This window comes from Populus nigra, chromosome 12 (assembly GCF_951802175.1).
Source record: "Populus nigra chromosome 12, ddPopNigr1.1, whole genome shotgun sequence".
In the NCBI taxonomy this organism is placed as follows: domain Eukaryota; kingdom Viridiplantae; phylum Streptophyta; class Magnoliopsida; order Malpighiales; family Salicaceae; genus Populus; species Populus nigra.
This window is the reverse complement of record NC_084863.1, coordinates 2,445,897-2,470,218: the sequence shown is the minus strand read 5'-3', so window position 1 is coordinate 2,470,218 and position 24,322 is coordinate 2,445,897. Positions and strand designations below refer to the sequence as shown.

At 36.6% G+C, this 24,322-nt stretch overlaps 2 protein-coding genes across 2 annotated transcripts in view; one reads left to right on the top strand and one right to left on the bottom strand.

Moving 5' to 3' along the window:
- LOC133669680 (uncharacterized) overlaps positions 1-24,322 on the top strand; it is a 276,271-nt gene that overhangs the window by 242,872 nt on the left and 9,077 nt on the right. The window lies entirely within an intron of this gene.
- Positions 13,721-17,736, bottom strand: LOC133669232 (probable leucine-rich repeat receptor-like protein kinase At1g35710). Its single transcript, XM_062089289.1, has 2 exons — positions 14,514-17,736; positions 13,721-14,282 (listed from the first exon to the last, which is right to left on the bottom strand). Exons 1-2 carry the CDS (start codon positions 17,695-17,697, stop codon positions 13,891-13,893), a joined length of 3,576 nt encoding a protein of 1,191 aa, XP_061945273.1. The 5' UTR covers positions 17,698-17,736; the 3' UTR covers positions 13,721-13,890.

Sequence of the window (24,322 nt, the reverse complement as noted above, 5' to 3'; positions counted from 1 at the left end):
TTTGTTGAACAAGATATTACTTCTTCAAGCAATTTCATTACATATCAGAAACTTTTATATGAAATAACATAATGAATTATAGCAAATGTTGAGATGCTATCTGGGAAAATGGTAATCTTATATAAATTAAATTAAATTACATCATAAACATCAACTCATAATATTTTTTTTGTGTGTGTTGACTGATTGATTTATTTATTTACTAAAAACTTAAAAAACATTATATTTTTCCTTTCAAAATATCTTGATTCAGATATTTCTGTATCTTTTTTATTTTAGTAGTTTTTTTTTCTTCAAAGAATCTTATATAAATTCATCAATTATATTGAAGAAAGAAATAGATAGATTGATGTCGGAGGAGATTTCTTGAAAAAACATATTTCAAAGCAATATCTCCAAAAAAATATTTTAACATTCACATTTAAAATTATTAAAAAATAACATTTAAAAGTTTGAGGAATAGATTAGATTTGAGTAGAGGAATATTTATTTTTGCAGTTATGTTTGCGATTGAAACTTTATTTTATATTTAAAAAAAATTACTTAAAAATGATATTATTGTATTTTTAAATAGTTTTAATTTGTTGATTTTAAAAATAATTTTTGAAATTGTTTTTGAAATTGCTTGCATTACTTGGAATTCAATCTTCATTACCCTTGTTTTTTGATCAGGTACTAAGTTGTATTCACGCAATTTAAAATTGCTGGTTCCTTTCTTCGATTATCCATCAATTGGATTACAAAACGATCTCTATAAACTTAAAATTGATTTCACATAAAAACTGCATATTCACATAAAATCTCAACTTTATATCAGGTCATTCCAGCCAATCTTGATATATTTGACAGTGAGAACTATTTTAGAAAATACATAGTTAAATCATCACCCCAGCTTATAGTCCAAACAGCTTAGTTTGGGAATTTGGTGTAGTGATTGAGAACTGGCTGGATAAAGCTGTTTTTTTGTTCATATGACAAGCCTTAGCAGCTTTCATGGCAGCCTCCTCTATAAGGTGCAATCAAAATTAATTTTTACAAAGCTTTCTGGGTGATAAATACAGTGGCAGTACAGGTGTGGTAGCAAAGGAATTCGAATGGTAGTATTCTTTATGCTTCTTGTGGCTACTCTTTTTTTTTTTTTTTTTTAAGAAATCAAGAATATATATAGAATAAAAAGAGAAGAGAGCAGAGCTTTAGCTACATAGGTTGTAACCTAGACATCAGCCTAATTACAAGAAAGAAAAATAAGAAAACAAACAACCCTACTAATGGAGCAACAACACAAAAACCAAACGAAATCAGAACTTAAGCGGATCAAGCCGAAATATATTCGTGATTCTTATACAAATCAGCACTTGTATACCAAAATGAAGAATTCAGATTTCTTATCTAACCTACAGCAAAGTAGAACAAATGCCATAGGATATCTTTCCAGATTGGCTGCTTTTCCTCAAATATCAAAATGTTCCTAGCATTCCATATAGTCTAGACAATGCTAAACATAAAGCCCCCCAAAACAGATCTTTCAAACTTATAATGATTTTTCTATAGAAGACCTAGCCATTAACATTGAAGGTCATCAAGGGCATATGACATTACCTAGCTCAGACCTCTCCAAGCTACAATTTTATTCTATAGTTTTGAGACCACTGGGCAATGCATGAGGATATGAGAGACATTTTCAAAATGATGCTCACAAAAAGGGCAACAGTCATCTTGAGGGCTCAGGATGTGTCTCTTCACCAGGAAGGCTCTTGTACAGAGGCCTTCATTTAAGGCCAATCATAAAGTCATTTCTGTTTTTGGAGGGCAAATAGATTTCCAGACATCTGTAACATAAGTTTTAATTCCAGCAGACCTAATCCTTTTAAGGGCAAGCATACAAGAGTTTACAGTATAGCCTCCATCCTTCCTCCATTCCCAAATCAACCTGTCTTCTTTCGATCGATGAATAACTGCAAGATTAAGATCAGACAATAACCTTTGAAAAAACAGATTCTCACTAGTACTAAGGGGTCTTATCCATTTCAAATTCCAATTCCAAGTATCCACTATCCAGTATCTCATCTGACTAACAATCCCTGCTTTGGAGGAGGACAGACGGAAGAGAGCAGGATAAAAGTTAGCTAAACATAAGCCAGTCAACCAAGTATCTGACCAAAAGTTTACATGGTTACAATTACCCATTTTAAATTTACAGCCAGCATGAATAAGAGTGCCATCAAGATCCTTACTAGTAATGGTAGAGTAGATACCTCGCCAAATCCCTGAGAGTTTTTTCTTGAATTGGGGGACCCTATTTATGAACTTTAGACTATATTTTTCCTTAATGAAATCAGCCCAACTTGCTTTGTCATTGCTTCCCAATTTCCAAATCCACTTGAAGAGGAGAGCTTTGTTTTTTTGCCGATATAGTCCCAACACTAAGACCACCCCTATCCTTTTATTTTGCCACTGTTTCCCATGCTAATTTGTGAATTTTCCTGTTATCAATACTCCCACCCCACAAAAACCGAGACTGCATAGTTGTGATCTTACAGACCACTACCTTTAGGATACAGAAGATGGACATGTAATAGAGAGGTATGACAGAGATTACACTTTTGATCATAATTGCTCTCCCCGCCATTGATAATAGCCACCCTTTCCAAGAGTTGAGTCTCCCTCGAATCTGTGAGAGAACAAATTTCCATGTGGAGATCTTATTTGGATTAGCACTTAGAGGGAGCCCCAAGTATTTGATTAAGTATTTGATTGGAAGAGTATCACATCTGCACCTAAGAACACCAGAAATCCCTTCAGCATATATCCATCAACATTCACACCCACCAGACTGCTCTTATGGAAGTTGACATTGAGCCCCAAGCACAAATTGAACCATCTTAACACTCTTTTGACATTTAGCAGGCATTAAAGATCATTTAGGAGGAAAAAAAGTGTGTCATCTGCAAATTACAGATGATGAATAACTTTTACACCTGCAGAGTCCATCCCATACAGTGCATCATTTTTCAAGCTCCTGCTGATGAGAACTGAGATACCTTCAGTAGCCAAACAGAAGAGAAAAGGGGAGAGAGGGTCCCCCTGTCAAAGACCACAAGAAGCCACGAACTTAGAAGTGGGGGAACCATTGATTAAGACTGAAAGTCTTGCAGTCGAGACACATGCCACAATCCATTTTCTCCATCGAGCACCAAAGTTCATGTAGCCATAACATCATAAAGATAAGACCAGGACATAGTATCAAAAGCTTTTCTGAAATCAAGTTTAAGAAGGAAACCTTGACAACTTCTAGATTTTATAGAATCCAGCATTTCATTGGCAATAAGAACCGAGTCTAGGATGTTCCTGCCAGTAATGAAAGCTGATTGGGAGGGACTAACCACACACTGCATAACTTCTTTTAGCTTGGTGGCAAGAATATTAGCAATAATCTTGTATAACCCATTTAATAAGCTAATAGGTCTATAATCATTAAAAGAGGAGCTGCCAGCAACTTTTGGAATTAAAGCAATATAGTTGGTGTTAATACCTTTAGGAAGTTTACCTCTCCTGAAGAATTCAAGAACCATTGTGAATAAATCATGTTTCATTAACTCTCAAAACTTCTTATAGAAATTGAAGTTGAAACCATCAGGGCCTAGGGCCTTGGAGCCTTCACTGCTGAAGATGGCTAAGTGAACCTCTTCTATGGTAACATCTCTTTCAAGCCATGTAGTCTGGTTCTGATTGAGCTTCATAAAGCATGCATTACCCATCGTGGGTCTAGAAATTAGGGGTTCAGAGTAAATGTTTGAGAAATATGCTTTGGCTCCTTCTTTGATTTCAGCTGGACTTGAGAGGTTGCTCCCATTATATATAATTTAACGAATATAGTTTTTGCATCCCCTGACTTTTGCTGAGATGTGGAAGATGCGAGTGTTTCTGTCCCCCAACTTGAGCCAAGACTGTCTAGCTTTTTGTCTCCATATAAATTTTACATATCTACAGAGTTTCCATTGCTTACCCTTCAGCTCATATAGCCTTTTTCTTTTAAAGTCAGACAGCCCATCGTTTTCAGCCTGATCCTCGAGGTTCTGAATAGAAGACTGGAGATTCTGCAGAGCCCAGTCCTGATCTCCAAACTCAGTTTTATTCCACTAGCCTAACTTTAGTCTTAGAGCATTGATTCTTCAGATCACCTAGAAGTTGCTAGGGATATCACGCACAATATCCTCCCAGAAGACCTTGAGGGTGTTATGGAATAAAGGAGCCATGAGCTAGCAGTCTAGACATTTGAAAGGTTTCCATCCCCAATGCACTTGTTCTTTCCCAACAAGCAGGGGGCAATGATCCGAGAGACCATGATCCAAATGAATCAATTTCAAAGAGCTAAAATGAGATAGGCATTGTGTGTGAGAAAAAGCTCTATCTAACCTGCTCATAAAACCACCTCTAAACCAGATGAACACCAGCAGATATTCAACCAAATCAAAACCATCAATGAAAGCTTGGAACTCTGAAGCCCCTCTCCTATCTAGCAGACCACTGCTTCTATCTACCTTAGATAAGATCTCATTTAAACCATCTATTAAAAACCAGGGATGTTCTAAAAAGGCATGTCTGAGTTCAGTAAGCTCCATCCAGGAGGCTGCTCTTTTAGTTCTAGAACCTGCTCCATAAAACCCAGTGATCACATAATTAAAAGTATCATCAATAAAGGAGCCAAATAAGCTAATCCAGCTCCCAGCAAATTCAATCGAATCTACCCTGAAGAGATCATCATCCCACATGGCTATTAACCCACCTGATGTACCTAGAGCCTCTATGCAGAACCATTTAATATTCTGAGCATGCCACATACTAGAGAATATAGAGTCCAAACATGAAAGTTTAGATTCAATAATAAAACATACAATAACATTAAAATCCTTAATATACTTGCTCATGGCCTTTCTTTTATAACTAGATCCCAAACCACACACATTCGAGCTAAGAATAATAAAAAGTAGCATAAAACCATGCACAGATACATATATGTCTACTGGACATACCTGTCCCAATGTTCCTGTTCAACATCGATGGCCTTTTAGATCGTGACTTCAATATTCTCTCCAATTGTTTCAGAGTCGATACCCAATTTTTGACCAATTGCTTTCATAGCTCAAATCTCATCACAAGCTGTAGGGAGGTCTGATGGGGGCTGAGAAAGTTGTAGTCTTTGGTTGACTGCTCTGATGCAGGAATCAATTGATTCTTCATTTTTAGCACTGTTATTTGAATCAGTTGAAGTGGCTGTCATCCTTTGACCATCAAGACCTTTAATGGCACCAATCTGTTTACCGTTCCTAAGGGTCATGCTGCGGACTAGGTTCATTTTAGGCCAACTCTACTGATCTTCATCTATGATAGTCATGTTATGTATCCCGTTTTCCTTATCATTTCATGGAATATTAGAGACTGGAGTCGTTGGGGTAGATATCAGCCATTTCCCGCTTGCAGTCGAGTCTTGAAGCGTGTAACAGTCCAGGATTTTCGGGAAGTAAACCTGGGCTTCATAGCCATACGCGTTCCCTTCTTTTACTGTCTCGCATCTGCTAAAACTTTGCTTCATAAGCACTTCAGTTTCGTAATCTAGGTCCGTAAAAGTGAAGTTCTTGTTTGCAACCATTGTTTCTCCTTTAGAACCATTGTCTCAGATTCACTCAGTGATGAATTACAATCCAACTCTGAATCAGACTTTGGAGTATACCCAAGGGAATAGATAAGCGAAGCCAAATCTGTGCAAGCCTCATGTTTAATCTCCGAGATGAGGATTTCCACTTTTTCCTTATCAATCCTGAGATTTATTGTTCCATTAAGAGAAGCAGATGGTGATTTGCCTACCAAGATTGTTATCCCCGATATAGCACCTTTACTAATGGAAGTTAAGTCATACCCAATGATCTTGCATTCTTCCCCCATTAGACATTTGATGCATTCCATATTCCAAGCTACAATGGGGAGACCAGATATACTTATCCATGAAAATATATCAGAGGCCTTATCAGTGTGCACTAGGGCCTTAACTCTTCAAAATAGTTTCCACAAAAATCCTTCTCTTCATCTGCCGCAAACTGCATATCTTGTTGTGTTTTGAAGGTGAGGATTGCTTTAGAGGCCCTTAGGAACCGGAAGCCTTCTATATTATGCAAGGTCTTCAGCGTCTTATTTTTAATCTTAGCATAGTCAGTACCTCTTGAAAAAATACCAACCAGACTACGACTCAGCCATTCACGGTCTTCCTCACTTGTTGGTATATGACATTCCTGACTGGTTTCTCCTTTACCACCTCTATGTAGGAACGCTCATCCTTTTGCTTTATTGGAGCTCTCATTTGAGGTGAAATAGTTGACATAAGTAATTGCTTTTGCTTTATGACCTGCCTTTGATTCTTCGCAATGTTAACACGGAGCTTGTAGGAAGAGAACCATATCTTGTTAAGCTTTTCTGTGATCTCTGCATCAGGGTCGCGGAGAGATAGGAAACCAAACCTTTTCCTAGATTTGTTTAGCCTTTTTGAGACAAAAAGCTCTATGATTGTTCCATGTCTTTGAAATTCCTTTCTAAGCTCTGTGAAAGTGAGCCATGAGGGAAAACATTCAAAATAGAAGGTTTGCACAACTGGGTGTTCAATATTTTTGTGTGCAAACCCCTGAGTGGGCAGCACAAGGTTTTGATGAGAGGGAGCTATGGTTTGATGCAGAGAGATGGACTGGGAGCATGATGGTGGGGCATGTTTGTTTGGGATAAATGGGGTTGTTGTTGTTAAGTGTGGACACAAGCTGGTGGTGGTGGCAGCCATGTCAAACATGGCTGCAAAGTTAGGCATGGTAGGTTGCCTACCATTGAAAATGGTGGCTACCATATTTGACTAAAGGAAAGTGTCTTGATTATAAATAGAGCTGCTGAGAGTGAGACGTAGAAGTGAGAACAGATTAAGAACAAGAGAGAAACACAGAGAGAGAGCTAGGGAGAGTTGAGTTGAGTTGAGAAGAATTTTCTCCTCCTCCTTGTTTTGTTGTTTGTATTGTTTCTAAGCTTGATTAATACAAACTAGTAGCTCCGTGGAGTAGGCAAGTTGCCGAACCACGTAAATTTGTGTGTGTTTGATTGCTTGAATGACCCAACAACTGGTATCAGAGCTTGTTCTTGAAAAAGAGGGTGTTTGATCCAAACTCAAAAATCAAAGTTCTCAAAACGTATTTTTGAACATACCATCGTGTAGAGCAAGAGGAGACGAATTCACTGGTGAAAACCCGGCGAAGAACCAACGTCCTGCATGCCCGAACGCGCCCCCACGCGCCGACGAAGCCACTGCCTACGCGCGCCCACGCGCAGCACGCTCTCCACTCGTCGTCTCTACCCGGATACCTGCATCTGAACCGGGTTGACCCGCCACGTCATCCGCCACGCAAGCAAACCCGTACAGTCTCCTGCCACGTCACCTGACACATCAGCAAGTCATCTGCCACGTCATCAGACCAGTCAGCAGCCACGTCAGACACCGCCACGTCAGCACGAAACGCGCGTGCATTTGCCACGTCAGCAAAAGTGGGACCCGGTGTGCCTACGTGGAAGCCACGTCATCTTGCCACGTCATCAAAGGTGGGTTTTGATCCAGTGCTTCGCAGACGCTATTCTGGACTGACACGCGGCTTCATCTGCACCGTCCGTTGATCCAAAACTTTGATTGTTAAGATCTGAGCCATCCGAAGTCCGATTGGGGTGATCTCAGTGTCGTTTTCAATATTTTTGGCCGTTCCGGACACATCTGTAAGGTCAGATTTGACAAATTCAAATCGGAGATACAGTAAAAATGGCAGATGAAATAAAAGCTGCGGGAATTGAAAAATTCGATGGATCAGATTTTGGATATTGGAAAATGCAAATTGAAGACTATTTATATGGGAAGAAACTTCATCTTCCTCTGTTGGGGAGCAAGCCAGAAAATATGCCAGAAGAAGATTGGTTGCTTCTTGATAGACAAGTTTTGGGTATTATCCGGCTATCCTTATCAAGAAGAGTTGCGCACAATGTTACAAAAGAAAGATCCACTGCAAGACTAATGGAAGCTTTGTCTGGGATGTATGAGAAGCCCTCGGCAAACAATAAAGTGCACTTGATGAAGAAGTTGTTCAACCTGAAAATGACAGAAGGCACCTCCGTCACACAACATCTCAACAACTTTAATACCATCACAAATCAATTGTCATCTGTAGAGATTGAGTTTGATGATGAAATCCGTGCACTCATTTTGCTAGCTTCAATTCCAAGCAGTTGGGAAGGTATGAGGACAGCCGTGAGCAATTCAGCTGGAAAATCCAAACTGAAATATGATGACATCCGAGACTTGATTTTAGCTGAAGAAGTTCGAAGGAAAGACTCAGGTGAAAGTTCAAGTTCAGGATCAGCTCTCAACATTAACACTCGAGGGAGGAGACATGATAGAGGCTTATCCAGAGGCAGATCCAAATCAAGATACAGAAGTAAAAGCAAGTCCGGACCCAGAAAGCAGGCTGAATGTTGGAATTGTGGCAAACCTGGTCATTTCATGAGGAATTGCACAAAACCGAAAAAACCTGAAGCTGACTCTGCAAACGCTACCACAGATGAGGTGCAAGACGCTTTGATTCTTGCTGTACAAAGTCCAATTGATGATTGGATTCTTGATTCTGGTGCTTCATTCCACTGTACACCACACCATGAGATGATGCAAAATTATGTTGCTGGAGATCACGGTGTAGTCTATCTGGCCGATGGACAACCAATGAAGATTGTGGGTATAGGAGAAGTGCAGATCAAGACAATGAATGGATCTACGTGGAACTTGCAAAATGTAAGGCATGTTCCTGGACTCAAGAAGAAGTTGATCTCAGTCGGACAACTTGATGAGAGCGGTCATTCAATCCTTTTTTCTGGAGGTATGTGGAAGGTATCAAAGGGAGCAATGGTTTTGGCTCGTGGAAAGAAAACCGGCACCCTGTATATGACCACAAGATGTGAAGATATTATTGCCTCTACTGAAGCAGAAAATCAAGCGCAACTATGGCACTGTAGACTCGGCCATATGAGTCAAAAGGGGATGAAGATACTTCAGTCGAAGGGAAAACTGCCAGAGCTTAAAAATGTTGATCTAGACATTTGTGAAAGCTGTGTTCTTGGAAAACAGAAGAAGCTCAGTTTCTTAAAGGTTGGCAGGGCCTTAAGACCAAGAAAGCTAGAACTGGTGCACACAGATTTATGGGGACCTTCTCCAGTGGCATCTCTTGGAGGTTCTCGGTATTACGTAACTTTCATTGATGATTTCAGCAGAAAGGTATGGGTCTACTTTCTGAAAAATAAATCTGATGTGTTCGAAACATTCAAGAAGTGGAAGGCTATGGTTGAGAATGAATCAGGTTTGAAGTTGAAATGCTTAAGATCTGATAATGGAGGAGAATACATTGATGGAGGTTTCAAGGAGTATTGTGCTGTTAATGGTATCAGAATGGAAAAGACCATTCCAGGCACACCACAACAGAATGGCATTGCTGAAAGAATGAACCGGACCATCAATGAACGAGCTAGAAGCATGAGGTTGCATTCAGGGCTACCTCAAACATTCTGGGCTGACGCAGTTCATACTGCAGTTTACTTGATCAACCGTGGACCATCAGTTCCTTTGGAGTTCAGATTGCCCGAGGAAGTATGGAGAGGAAAAGAGGTACAACTCTCTCATTTAAAGGTCTTTGGGTGTGTTTCCTATGTGCATATAGATTCTGATGCTCGCAACAAGCTAGATGCCAAATCCAAGAAATGTTTCTTCATTGGCTATGGAGATGAAGAATTTGGATTTCGGTTCTGGGATGATCAGAACAGAAAGATTATCAGAAGCAGGAACGTGATCTTCAATGAGAAAGTTTTGTACAAAGACAGATCAAGTGCAGAAACAGATATGACTGATTCAGATACAAGTCCACAAAAATCTGAATTCATCAGATTAGAAGGGCTTCCTGATGTTACCGAGCAGAACAAAACTCAAGAGTCTTTACAAGAAGATTCAAGCACATCTGAACCCACCACTACCCAAGACAATGCAGAGCCAAGTGAACCAATTGTTTATGTTCGCAGGTCTTCAAGGACTATAAAGCCCCCACAACGGTTCACACTTCTACTGAATTATATTTTACTGACAGATGGTGGTGAGCCGCTAAGTTATGAAGAATCCTTACAAGATGGAAACTCAAGCAAGTGGGAGTTAGCCATGAAGGATGAGATGAGTTCGTTGCTGAAGAACAAGACCTGGGAACTGACCACACTACCTGAAGGAAAGAAGGCTTTGCAAAACAAGTGGGTCTACAGAGTAAAGACTGAGCATGATGGAAGCAAACGGTTCAAGGCAAGACTTGTTGTAAAAGGGTTTCAACAAAAGAAAGGGATTGACTACTCTGAGATATTTTCTCCAGTTGTGAAGCTCACAACAATCAGAGTTGTTCTGGGGATAGTAGCGGCAGAGAATTTACATCTTGAACAATTAGATGTAAAAACAGCTTTTCTTCATGGAGAATTGGAGGAAGACATTTACATGCAACAACCAGAGGGGTTTGAAATACCAGGAAAGGAGAACCAAGTCTGCAAGCTAAAGAAAAGCCTATACGGTTTGAAGCAAGCTCCAAGACAGTGGTACAAGAAGTTTGACAACTTCATGTGTAGTTCGGGATACACAAGATGCCAGGCTGATCACTGTTGCTATGTCAAACATTTTGACAACTCCTACATCATTCTACTATTATATGTGGATGATATGTTGATTGCAGGATCCAACATTGAGGAGATTGACAAGCTGAAACAACAATTGTCAAAACAGTTTGAAATGAAGGATCTGGGAGCTGCTAAACAAATACTTGGCATGAGAATCATCAGAGATCAAGACAAAGGCATACTAAAGCTTTCACAAACAGAGTATGTCAAGAAGGTTCTCAGCAGGTTTAGTATGGATAATGCTAAACCAGTAAGTACACCTCTGGGGAATCATTTCAAGCTCAGCAAAGACCAGTCACCAAAAACTGAGCTAGAAAGTGGATACATGGATAAGATTCCATACGCCTCAGCTATCGGCTCTTTGATGTATGCTATGGTCTGTACCAGACCAGACATTGCCCATGCAGTGGGAGTTGTAAGCCGATATATGAGCAATCCTGGAAAGCAACATTGGGAGGCGGTGAAATGGATCATGAGATACTTAAAAGGTTCATCTGAGACATGTCTTACTTTCACAGCTGGTGGTTTGAAACTTGAAGGTTTTGTAGACGCTGATCTAGCAGGAGATGTTGATAGCAGAAAGAGCACTACAGGATATGTATATACTCTAGGAGGGACTGCTGTTTCCTGGAGTTCTACCTCGCAAAAGATCGTCGCTCTTTCAACAACAGAAGCTGAATATGTTGCAGTCTCAGAATCTGCAAAAGAGATCGTATGGCTGCAGAGTTTTCTGAAAGAATTGGGCAAGATGAATGAAAAGGGTACTTTGTATAGCGACAGTCAGAGTGCAATCTTCCTTGCCAAGAATCCAGCATTTCACTCCAGGACGAAGCATATTCAGATCAAATATCACTTCATCTGACAATTGCTAGACGAGGAGCAACTAATGCTAGAAAAGATCTGCGGAAGCAAGAATCCAGCTGACATGTTAACCAAAGGAGTTACTCTTGATAAACTGAAGCTGTGTAAAGCTTCAGTTGGTCTCAGAGATTAAAAGACAGATCTAGCACCATTTGTGTCCAAGTGGGAGATTGTTAAGTGTGGACACAAGCTGGTGGTGGTGGCAGCCATGTCAAACATGGCTGCAAAGTTAGGCATGGTAGGTTGCCTACCATTGAAAATGGTGGCTACCATATTTGACTAAAGGAAAGTGTCTTGATTATAAATAGAGCTGCTGAGAGTGAGACGTAGAAGTGAGAACAGATTAAGAACAAGAGAGAAACACAGAGAGAGAGCTAGGGAGAGTTGAGTTGAGTTGAGAAGAATTTTCTCCTCCTCCTTGTTTTGTTGTTTGTATTGTTTCTAAGCTTGATTAATACAAACTAGTAGCTCTGTGGAGTAGGCAAGTTGCCGAACCACGTAAATTTGTGTGTGTTTGATTGCTTGAATGACCCAACAGTTGTTTGGGTATGCTCTCCCCAGATCGGTCCTTTGAGGGTGGGGCTCGGTGTTAGCGTTTTTATTGGTGACGATGTGGGTTCATCCAGGCAAAAAAGTGGTGGCGGCGCAGATTTTGTGGGGAAGTGAGCTTTGGTTGGGGTAGGGTTAGCGGGGGACGGGGGAGAGGGAGAAAGGGAGAGCATTTTTTCCCAGATTTTGTTGGGAACCTCGGTGTTAGCGCTTCTTGTGGCTACTTTCCTAATGCTTCTACCATGGAAGCTTCTGCCTTCAAGGGAGCAGCTAGAATAGCAGTGGCTTCCAAGCTCCATCCAGCTCTTATCGAAGGAGACAGAATCATATTATTTATTTTTCTGTAATTTATTTTCTGTTTTGAAAACAAAAAAAAAACATTATATTTATTTTGTTATAATAATAAAATTCAATAATCAAACTTGAGGTCACATATATAATTAGCACAATGCAGTTACAATCTCGAAAATAAATTATTGGGTTCGTCTCCGGTGAGCAACTGTAAGCATTGGAGCATGATATAAAAAACCAAAGAAAGGAGGCCCCAACGCACACCTCTGATCTCAAAGGATTTTTAAAAGAACTAATGTAGTTTCTTAAAAGTTTTGGGAAAATAATCTACGTTAAAAAAATAGTATAGTTTAAATATAATTATGTTTAAAAATATTATTTTTATATATAATTGTTATTTGAAATAATAGTCACGTTTCATGATATATTTTTGTATACAGCTGTTATTTAAAATAGTTGTTGTTTAGTCATGTTTCAGGATTTTTTTGTTGCAAATTAATTAATTTAAACAAAAATTAACTCAAAATTTTATAAAAATTAAATGACTAAAAGATGAGATTTAAACTCAATGGTTAAGAACAAAAAAAAAGGAGATAAGATGACTTGGTAGAAGTGAGAAATGATGGAAGAAAAAAAAAAGAAAGAAAAAATAGATTAATAAGAATATACTAAGGCTCCATTTTTTACATATTTGGTACTGTTTGAAAAATCTCGATGAGATAATTCTAATCATACACCTTGTAAGAATACAAAACAAGATTGTAATTAACCATATATTAACCCCTAAACAAAACTCTTAATAAATTACGATCATATTTTGTAGTCTTTTAAGGTGTTGTTAGAATCATTTAGTTGAGATTTTTATAACGTGTAAAAAACAAAGCTTCATAATGTCTTTGGTAACTCATTTTTGTTTAATCATTAGATTTTGAATCTCATTTGTGAATTATTAAATCTTCATAAAATTTCAGATTAATTTTTTATATATAATAATCAAATCAAGATATAATTTTAAAATAATAACTGTTATATTCAACTATTATTCTCAACCGCGATTATATGGAAACATATTTTGTGCGCTGGCAAGATGGAAACATATATCCTGACTAGTTAGTCATTAACATATTCTGAACTCTTATTCACCCAATTACCAATTAATTGAGCTTACAAATTATACATGTTTATTCATTTTAGCTCAATATTGAATTGAAGATTTCCTTTATTACAAGGGATAAAACAGAATCTTGAAACCCAGGTGTCCTCATTATAGCAGAGAGCCTTTATTCACTTTGATTGATAATAATCGTTGAAGAAACAAAATACAAAGCAGAGAAATAATTTATTACAAACAAAGCTACAAAAATTGAAAGTAACATAAGTAGAAACAATCACATACTTTATAATTATAGAAAATCTTTTGGAAAATTCTCAGCCTGTCACAGTTGTTTGAGGCATCAGATCTTCCAATGTTATTGCGGAGAATGACTTTGGCAGCGGAGGCCATCGAGCTATGAGCTCCGAAGCTACTTGTCGCATGGTTGGCCTAGATTGGGGATTGGCAAGCAAGCATGCAAATGCTATTTTGATAATGGAGACCACACCTTCTGCAACTCGATTTTCAGGAAGTGGGATACGTTGGTCTATCACATCCTTCAACAATGCATGCTGGTTGATTTGTGAGCACGACGAGGACGAAAATGCTGATGTAGAAAGACATGAGATGAGATCACCCGGATGCATTCCCATTATTACTTCCATTGTGACCACTCCAAAGCTGTAGACATCGCCCTTCTCGTTCACTCTCATTGTGTAAGCTAGCTCTGCAAAAATTCTGGTCATTTTTTCATAGTACTGGCTGTATCGTACTGCTAATATGACAATTTATTATACATAACCTTTAGAGCATCCAAAAGCAGCCCTCCATTTTCACAGTACTGGTAGTATTGTTCTGCTTATATATATATATATATATATATATATATATATATATATATATATATATATATATATATATATATATATATATATTAAGAATGAAATCAAGTATGTACCTGGAGCTATGTATCCGAAGGTGCCAGCAAATGAGGTCCAGTTGGTCGAGTCAGGCATCAAGAGCCGAGCTGTCCCAAAATCCGAAACATGAGCCTCGTATTCCAAATCTAAAAGAACATTGCTGCTGGAAATGTCTCGATGAATGATTGGAGGCGAGCAATCATGGTGCAAATAGGATAATGCATTGGCCACTCCTTTAACAACATTAAGCCTTCTATTCCAATCCAAGTCCATTGCCTGTTCTTCGCTAGATAAATTCATCTTCAAACTTCCCCTTTCTATGAACTCATAAACTAAAAAGGAGTGCTCTATTAATGAACAAAATCCATATAACTTCACAATATTCCGATGTCGAATATCTATTAACATGCGAATCTCATTTCTAAAAGTTCTCAAATTCATAAGCTCGCCTTCTCTTGATGGGTGAAGTTTCTTCACGGCAACCACCTGACCTGTTGGCAACATGGCTCGATAAACAATTCCGTATCCCCCTTTCCCAATGCAATTATTGAAGTTGAAATTATTAGTGGCCTGGATGATAGTTTCATGTAGGATCTCTTCCTCATGGCCCCATACTACAAAATTGTGTGGACTTTGTCGCTCTCCTAAACAGGAAACTCTTTCTCTACTTGTTCGGTGGTGAAAGTATAAACACCCAACCATGATAAGTAGTAGAAGTAGACTGCCCAGGAGAGGAAAAAGAATCAAAATGACAATTTTGTTGCTCTTTCTCCTGCTTGTAAGAAGAGTACAAGGCTTTAGACCACTGGCATTTCCACAGAGACCACTATTATTTATAAAAGCTTCAAATGGAGCTTCGATGAAGGCTTTGATTTTGGGAATAGGGCCCTCTAGTTCATTGTAGGAGATGTCTACAGTTGTCAAGCTCACCAAATCTACAAAAGCAGTTGGAATCAAACCGGAAAGTTTGTTGTGAGAGAGGTTCATCGTTTCTAACTGATTCAATTGCCCAATTTGTGATGGTATCTCTCCTGCCAGAAGATTCCCACTGAGATCTAGATCTCCAAGAAAATGCAGGAAGCCTATCTCAGATGGGATGCTCCCTGTGAACTTATTATGACTCAAGTTCAACTGTGATAAACTTGAGCACTCTCCCACTTGTTCTGGGATTGATCCACCAAGATTATTAGAAGCTAAATTAAGGGCACGAAGTTTAGATAGCATTTGGAGTTCAAAGGGAATGACACCAAAAAGATGGTTGTTATGAAGAAAAAGGTTGTGCAACGCCTTCAACTGCCCCAATTCTTTTGGAAGTGTTCCCTTTAGGAGATTTGACGAGAGATCAATGACTTGTAGCCCAGTAGCCTTTCCAAGCTCTGATGGTATCTCGCCGGTGATATTATTGTTTGACAATTTTAGGCTCGCCAAGTTGTGAAAACCTCCCCATTTCCACGTAAGCTCACCAAACAAACCATTGTGACTTAGGTCCACATAGTTCAAGTTTGGGTAGAGGCCGAAATCTTCAGAAATATTCCCCGTCAATTGGTTCCATTCAAGCCTAACTCTAAATAGACGAGGACAATTTCGAAAGCTTTTAGGGATTGGACCAGAAAAATGATTGTGGTCGGCTGTAAAATTTACAAGCAACCCACCAAGGCACAAGTCTCGTGGTAAATGTCCAGTGAAATTGTTTGAAGACAATTGAAAATTCATCAAATGTGTGAGATTATTCATCTCGGGGGGTAGAGAACCATTGAGATTATTAGTGTGCAAACTCAATTCAACAAGGGATTCAAGTTGTCCTATTTCCCGAGGAACAAATCCAGATAAATTATTCATGTTCAGATAAAGTTGAGTGAGCTTAGTCATGTTCCCAAGAGAAAAAGGAATGGAACCAGAGAGTTTGTTATCCATGAGATAAAGACTGGATAAGTTTTTCAAATTTTCAATAGAAAAAGGGATCTTACCAGTTAAATCATTGCTTGACAAGTCAAGCTCACTGAGAGATTGTAGTGATCCAATCTCTGGAGGTATCAAGCCAGAGAGTTTGTTACCCTTTAGATAGAGAATTGATAGGTGTTTCAGAGTTCCGATAGAAGAAGGGATCCTACCAGTTAAATCATTGCTTGACAAGTCAAGCTCATTGAGAGACTGTAATGATCCAATCTCTGGAGGTATCAAGCCAGAGAGTTTGTTACCCCTTAGATAGAGAATTGATAGGTGTTTCAGAGTTCCGATAGAAGAAGGGATCCTACCAGTTAAATCATTGCTTGACAAGTCAAGCTCACTGAGAGACTGTAGTGATCCAATCTCTGGAGGTATCAAGCCAGAGAGTTTGTTACCCCATAGATAGAGAATTGATAGGTGTTTCAGAGTTCCAATAGAGGATGGGATGAAACCGGTGAGATTATTTTCATTAAGCCTCAAGTTAATGAGCTTAGTCATGTTCCCAATAGAAGAAGGAATGAAACCAGAGAGTTTGTTATCCAAGAGATCAAGAGTGGATAAGTTTCTCAGATTTCCAATAAAAGAAGGGATCCTACCAGTTAAATCATTGATTGACAAGTCAAGCTCACTGAGAGACTGAAGTGATGCAATCTCTGGAGGTATCAAGCCAGAGAGTTTGTTATCCCATAGATAGAGAAAAGATAGGTGTTTTAGAGTTCCAATAGAGGCTGAGATCAAACCAGTAAGATTATTTTTACTAAGGTCCAAAAAGTTAAGACTTGTTAACAATCCTATCTCAAGTGGAATATTTCCTGTGAAATGATTACCACACAAGTCTAAATTGGTGATTTTGGTCAGGTTACTAATGTGGGATGGAATAGTTCCATAGAGTGAATTGCTCGAGAGATTGAGAGTGAGAAGATTGGGGAAGGATGAGAAGTTGAAACTATGAAGTGTACCTCTCAGACCAAAATTTGGAAGGCTGAAATCCGCGACACTTCCAGGATTGTCACAAGTGATTCCAAGCCACTTGCAAGGGCTGCTGCCAACCCAAGAAGACAGGACAGATTGGCTGTGGTTATCATCAAGACTTGCTTTCCATTTTAGGAGAGCCTCCGCTTCTTTATTACCTTCAGCAGCTACATATTTGGCAGCACCAAATGAAGTTGCAGAGGAATTAGGAGGAAAGGCAAAGAAAGAAGGAATGCACATTAGAAGGAGAAAAAAAAGGACTTGGAGAAACATTGAGAATGGTTTCTGTGGCAAGGACATCATGTCGAAGGGATATGGTTTCCTATGGCAGATAAAGATCCAATGATAGGTATTTATCGAAAAAAAGAAATGGAATATTTATTGGAATTTTTAATTGTGAAATGTCCTATTCATCTTTGTTCTTATTTTACAGACTTTGACATATATACGTCAACAACAGTGACATCAGTTTTTATTGGGTGGAAGATTTGGTAAATCTTAGAAAAATTCATTTCCAAGTCCTATAATTTCTAAAGATGCTTAATTGTTGGCTCATTTGTTCAAAATCCGTAGCTCATTTCTAAATAAAAAAATAAAAATAATTAAGAAAAAAATATTTTGTTTTTTAAAATCTTTTGCATCAGTTTTATCTCCTTTAATTGAATCGGAGAAGAAATAATGCTTAATTAATCGCGGGCGGGCTCTCTGAATTAATTGGAATTGCAAGGTAGAGGAATCTTTCATTCTGAAATTTCTAAATAATCTTTGTTCTACCTTTCCAAATCAATTAATTGGTCGTCTCGGGTTGTCCAAAGATTCATGATGTAACGTTTTTAACTGCCTTTAGCGCAAGAAAGCAGCTCTGGAGTTGGGCTAATTGGATATGATTGTGTTTACATAAAAATAGAAATTCACATGATATAATATTTAATGTTGCCTTTGCAAATTGCTAGTGAGTATGTCTGTATTTTTATGCCTTTCACGCAGCTTATGATTATTTTCACATGGATAAAAATGCATAAAACAAAATTTCTACCTTCTCCTCAATTTCTAACTAAGTCTGTAATGTGGCAAATTTAAAAGACTAACTCTTCGCACCAGAATTATGTAATGTTGAATACCTCTCATTAACAACAATCCATCATTAACAAGAATCTCGTTAAATTCAGCAAGTAAATGCTCGATTGCCTTGGAAATATCTATCATTTATTTTTCTTCCTTTTCACTTACCTGCTTACTTCTCACGCTCTAAATTGGTTACAGTAGGGAAGTCATTTCCCTCTGCTTTATAAGCTTTGATATTTTTCAAACGTATACAAATTATCTCTAAACATGTGCTTAACATCTAAGTCATACAAACAAGTCCAACGTACTAAATATAAAATTACAAGAATCCATTTCTACATAATATTGTGTTACAATCCATTATTTTTAGTCCCTAATCACAGTAGTCTCTTTTTCTTTCTTTCCTCTAATTTCAAACCATAAACTCTTTTTTCTTTCTTTTTTCATTATCAACATAATTAAATTAAATATAAAAAATTAATTTATTTTTTAAATATAATTTTGAAAACACGCATAGAAATTGGAGGTAAAAAAGGGATTGTAACACCATGAATGTCTATACATTGACTCGTTGACGCAGGAAATCTTCGCGAGTGTATTACTTTCTAGAATTTATAAACCAACAAGCTATGCTTGTTATATCATGGGTGGATCTATTGTAAGTTGTTTTCATGCTTTGCAAAGTTAAATAGTATTAAAAAATAATATAAAATTATTTTTAGAAGTTTACATGATCGCTTCAGTTTTTTTGTTAGAATAATTATTTAATATGATATTAAAATTTTGATAACTGAATAATTATGAGTTTGAATTTCAATATTTTTATTCTAATTAATAAAATAAAAAATAAAATAATACAAACATGTATAAATTTTAAGTTTAAAAAACTCTCACAATATATTAAAAATTAATATAAAATTATTCTTATAACCTTACCGGCTGAAATATTTCTTTAAAAAACTACATCACTAGTGTTGCATCAGTCAAGAAATGTCACAACTTGTCGTGTTAATTAATTGCTTATAGTACGTCCCCAGCATTATTCCATGAAAGCCTCACTGACCACTAACCTGTTTATCGTGTTCATTGGGACGAATGGACATGATGCATCATGAAGTTGGAAATTCAACAGTTAGTAAACTCCCTTGGCCCCAGATTGTGCCATGGGGTCTCAGGAAGTCATGTTCTCTTTGTTTTTTCTTTAGTCTTGTCGACGGAACGGGTCATAGCCAATCAAAAGTTCAGAATATCAGAAATCTGTTGCTTGTCTTTATTCTCCAATTTATACAGCCCGTAAATTTGTCATAAATACCTGGTCGATAGTTAATGTGTTATTGTGGTTTTCTTTGCTTTCACTTTCATGAATTTGATTGCTATTATGTCCGTTTGCAATCAACCTTTTATCGTGGTCGGATGGTCCGAAACAGCTTTTCTGTGCTTAATGAATCCGTCATGAATTGTCACAAACTGTCACATTGTAAGATGTGGACTCTCTGTATAATTGCTTCGGGTTACTTCATGGTACTTTGACGTGATCATGCAATGAAAGCTTCACCAACCAATAAACTGTTATCATGCTCGTTAGGGTTGAATTTTCAAATGATGCATCATGAATTTGGGATTTCTGTAGTTAAAGATAAGATAGTGTGGACATGATGCATCATGAAGTTGGGATTTCTGTAGTTAGTATACTCACTTGGATTATTGGACATAGATTATGATAAGGTGTCTCAATATACAACTTGTTTCCCTGCTGCTACTTGTGGCTGATTTGTCAAGGCTTTGTAAACAATCTCAACTAGATTATTTTAAATCCCTGATAAGTACAAAATATACACATGTTTTAATTTATTTCTTTTACATTAAGCTTTTTAATGTATTTTGAGCTTATTAAAAATTATTTTTATGAATTTGACATCTCTAAGAGACTTTGTAAATTAATTACTAAAAAATAAGAATTTGTACATTTTATGTTTCAGACCTTTCTTCCTATGATAGGTTTTTCACTATGTTATAATTTCATAATATAAGCATGTGCTGAGGCAAAATTAAAGTGCACATATCAAGCTTTCCAAGAAGATATTATGGGAAGAAATCCGAGTTTGTTTGGAACTCTAATCAAACCTGCAAAATCAAGATGAAATTCTACTTGCTGCAGGATTCTCTGCTTTCACACTACAGATTCAAACAGACATATCTTGAGCCTCAGATATCCAAATCATACAATTTAAAAGCCTAAAATCATTTTCGCTTCAAGACTACAACTTTCATTAAGGATACCAAGTTAGATAAAATCATGATCTAAATGCAATATGAAGGACGAGATTGGTTTTATGATCTGATGAGAAAACTAACAATGCCAAGCCTCCCACCTATGACTGAGATTCTGACATAGAAATGATGGGTTGTAGGATCCAAGAAAGGTGTAAATCAATCCTATAACAGTCCATGAATGAAATAATATAGCTGGAATAGTCGGATATTATAAAAAACCAAGTCAGAAACAAAGTCTAAGTTGCAGCAAAGTCTATATTACAACAGAGTTGTGACAACAGTAAAGTCCGATTTCAATAAAAATTCTAAGGGATTTAACCAACCTTAAAGATCAGATAAAGAAGGAAAGAATTAAGCAGGCATAAGAACTTCTAATTAGCCTAAGAATCCTGAAGAAATTCAGCAGCCAAGGGAGAGAATAAATAGAGTAGAACACTACTGAAATAGGAGCTCTGCAACATTCTTTTCTTCTCTATTTTTGTCAATTTTCTAGCAGCTATGAGCTAAACTTTGACATTTGATTCAAGAGCAATAGATATCATCTTCATTATTAAGTTGTTAGAAGTAACGTAATTATTGTAATTCTTTCATATTCAAGTACTTATTTATCCTTATTTCATAATTATGTTATTGATTTTTATTCATGTTTATTGAATTGTTTTGAGATGGTACATATGTTCTTTCTAGTTTCTTTGATTTCTGTTCATGCTATTGATTTCGTTTGGTTTCTACAAGCACTACTAGAAAATTGATAAATACAAACGGAAATACCGAGGGAATATTTTCGTCGGTAAATGTCTGACGGATTTTACCGACGAAAATATTCTCTCGGTATATACCGATGGAATTACAGTGGAAAAAAAATAATTAAAACAAAGCAAAAAAAAAGATGATGTGTCATTTTTACCAATGGAATTACCGACAGAATTTTTTCCGTCGGAAAAGTCGGAAAAATTGTTGGTAAACTATTCACTGTTAGTATTTTCCAGAGAGCTCTAGAACTATTCACTTCCCAATTGCACTGTTAATTACAGTTTTTTACAGACAAAATCACCAACAGACCGAAAAGTCGTCGGTGTTATTTGGTGGTTTTCTGAAAAATTTAGATTAAATTAAAAATTTAAATTAAATATTACAAGTGGAATCACCGATGGATTGAAAAGTCGTTAGTGATATTTGGCGGTTTTTGAAAATTTTTGTTAAATTAAAAATTTTAATTAAATATTACAGACGGAATGATTAAAAATATTAATATTTAATTATCCGTCGGTAAAACGCCCCAATAAAAAGTATAGAATCCCTAATTTCACAACAGACCCGTCTCCTTTCTTCTTCTTCTTCTTCTCCATATGTAAAAAACATCAATATCCATTTCATTTTCTTCTCTTCTCTCCTCAACTCCTTCTTTTCTCCTCCATGCTCAGGTATATCTTCTTCTCCTTCCTTCTTTTTTCTTCACAGTTTTTTTTAATTAGTATACTTTACAGATTTGTTTTTTTTTCTTAGCTTGACTTGCAACTACAATAAGGTAAGATTTTTCTTTTTCTTCTTTTTTCGTGTTTTTTTCACTATATTTGTTTTTTATTTTATTTTTAATTGTTTTTGTTCTTAATAATTGTATGAATGTTGTTGTAGGATTTGTTTTTAATATGAGATCAATTTTTAGTTGATTTATTTATAGGATTTTTAAATTTTTTTCATATGAATGTTTTTAGTTGAATTTATTTTTTCGTGTTATTTATTTGTTGCAAATTTGTTTGAGTTGATTTTCTTCTTCTTTTTTCCAAGCATTTTGAGTATTATAGAGTGTTGATTTATATTAATTTAATTATTTTATAGTTTTGTAAAATAGATTTTTAAAAAAATATTTTTAAATAATTACCGACGGAATTACATACGGTATTTTGCCGAGGAAATACCGACGGAATGAAGCTGGTAATTTTATTTTTTTTGCACGCTTTTCCGTCGGTAAATCCATCGGTAATAATATTTTTTTATTATCAACGGATAAAAAATTACCAACAAAAAATTCATTGACAGAGCATTTTCGTTGGTGATTTTGTTAGTAAATTAATTACCAACGAAATAATAGTGCAAATACCAATGAAAAAATCTATCGTTAATATAAAGATTGTGGTAGTGAAGGATCTATTGGTGATTATTGAATGTAGCTGTTAATGTCAAAGAAGGATAATAGTCTTATGACATATCAAGACAGTGGATCGAAAATTGTTCTATGCATGTATATCTACACTTAGGATTAATTATCTCTTCTATTTATGTCTATTTTTTCCTTAAAATAAACCTAAAAAATAATTAATAAGATATTATTGGTTACGCTCTCAGCAGTATAAAATTTCCGATGCCTGTGATATCATGTGTGGATCTATTGTAAGTTGTTTTTGCGCTTAATTAGCAAAGTTGAATAGATCACTAGCTAGTGTTGAATCAGTCAAGAAATGTCACAACTTGTCGTGTTAATTGCTTCTTGTTACTTCAAAGCACATCCACAGCATGATGCCATTAAAGCTTCACCAGCCAATAACCAGTTAATCATGCTCATGGAGTAGATGCATCATGAAAATGGAAATGCAACAGTTAGTAAACTCCCTTGGCCCCAGATTGTGCCATGGGGTCTCAGGGAAGTCATGTTCTCTTCGGTTTTTCTCTAGTCCAGTGGACGGAACGTATCATAGCCAATCACGTTTATTGTGGTTTTCTTTGCTTTCACATTCCTGAATTTGACAACCTTTCTTTTCTTTTCTTTTGTTTTCTTTGTTTCTTTACTTGTACAATGAATCCGTCATGAAATGTCACAAACTGTCGCATTGGAGGCCTCTCTGTATATGCCATGAAAGCTTCAACAACCAATAACATGTTTATCGTGCTCATTGGGTTCTCGGGAAGTCATATAAATCAAATGAATAGCAAATGTTAAAGATATTAACATGAGAATGTCAAATAATCATTTCAAATTAATAATTTAAGTTATTAAATGAGATTTCAAGATATGATTTATATATTCTCTAACACACCCTCTCAAATGAAAAATTTTTGAATTTAAAACTTGTATAGACTCGTATTACCTTACGCTTATTTTTAATCAAATAAATAGGGATATTGAGATTCGAACTCGTGACCGCTTGGTCATCAAGGCTCTGATTCCATGTTAAAAAATCATTTCAGCCTAATAATTTAAGCTGTTAAGTAAAGTATTTATATTATTCTCTAATAGATAATATTTTATTTGAAACATATTATGAATAAGAGCATATATAAAGAATAATGGTACTGGCAAATTAAAAACGAGAATTTTGATTCTTAAGAATCATTTCTGTTTTTGTTTTAAAAATATTAAAATACCAACAATTGATTTTCAAAGACAAACAAAGTGGCTTTAAGAAAATTGGATTCTAAGCGTTTGATTTGTGGGTTACAACTTGACCCATTGGGATACACATTTGTCTGCGTTTCAACTTTCAAGCATTTTTTTTTTTTTTCAGCTTAGACTGCGGCTAACTGTGTAAAACAAAGGGCGTTAAAGGCCCGTGTAGAAAAATCTGTCTCATGGAGCAGGCCTTGTTAAATG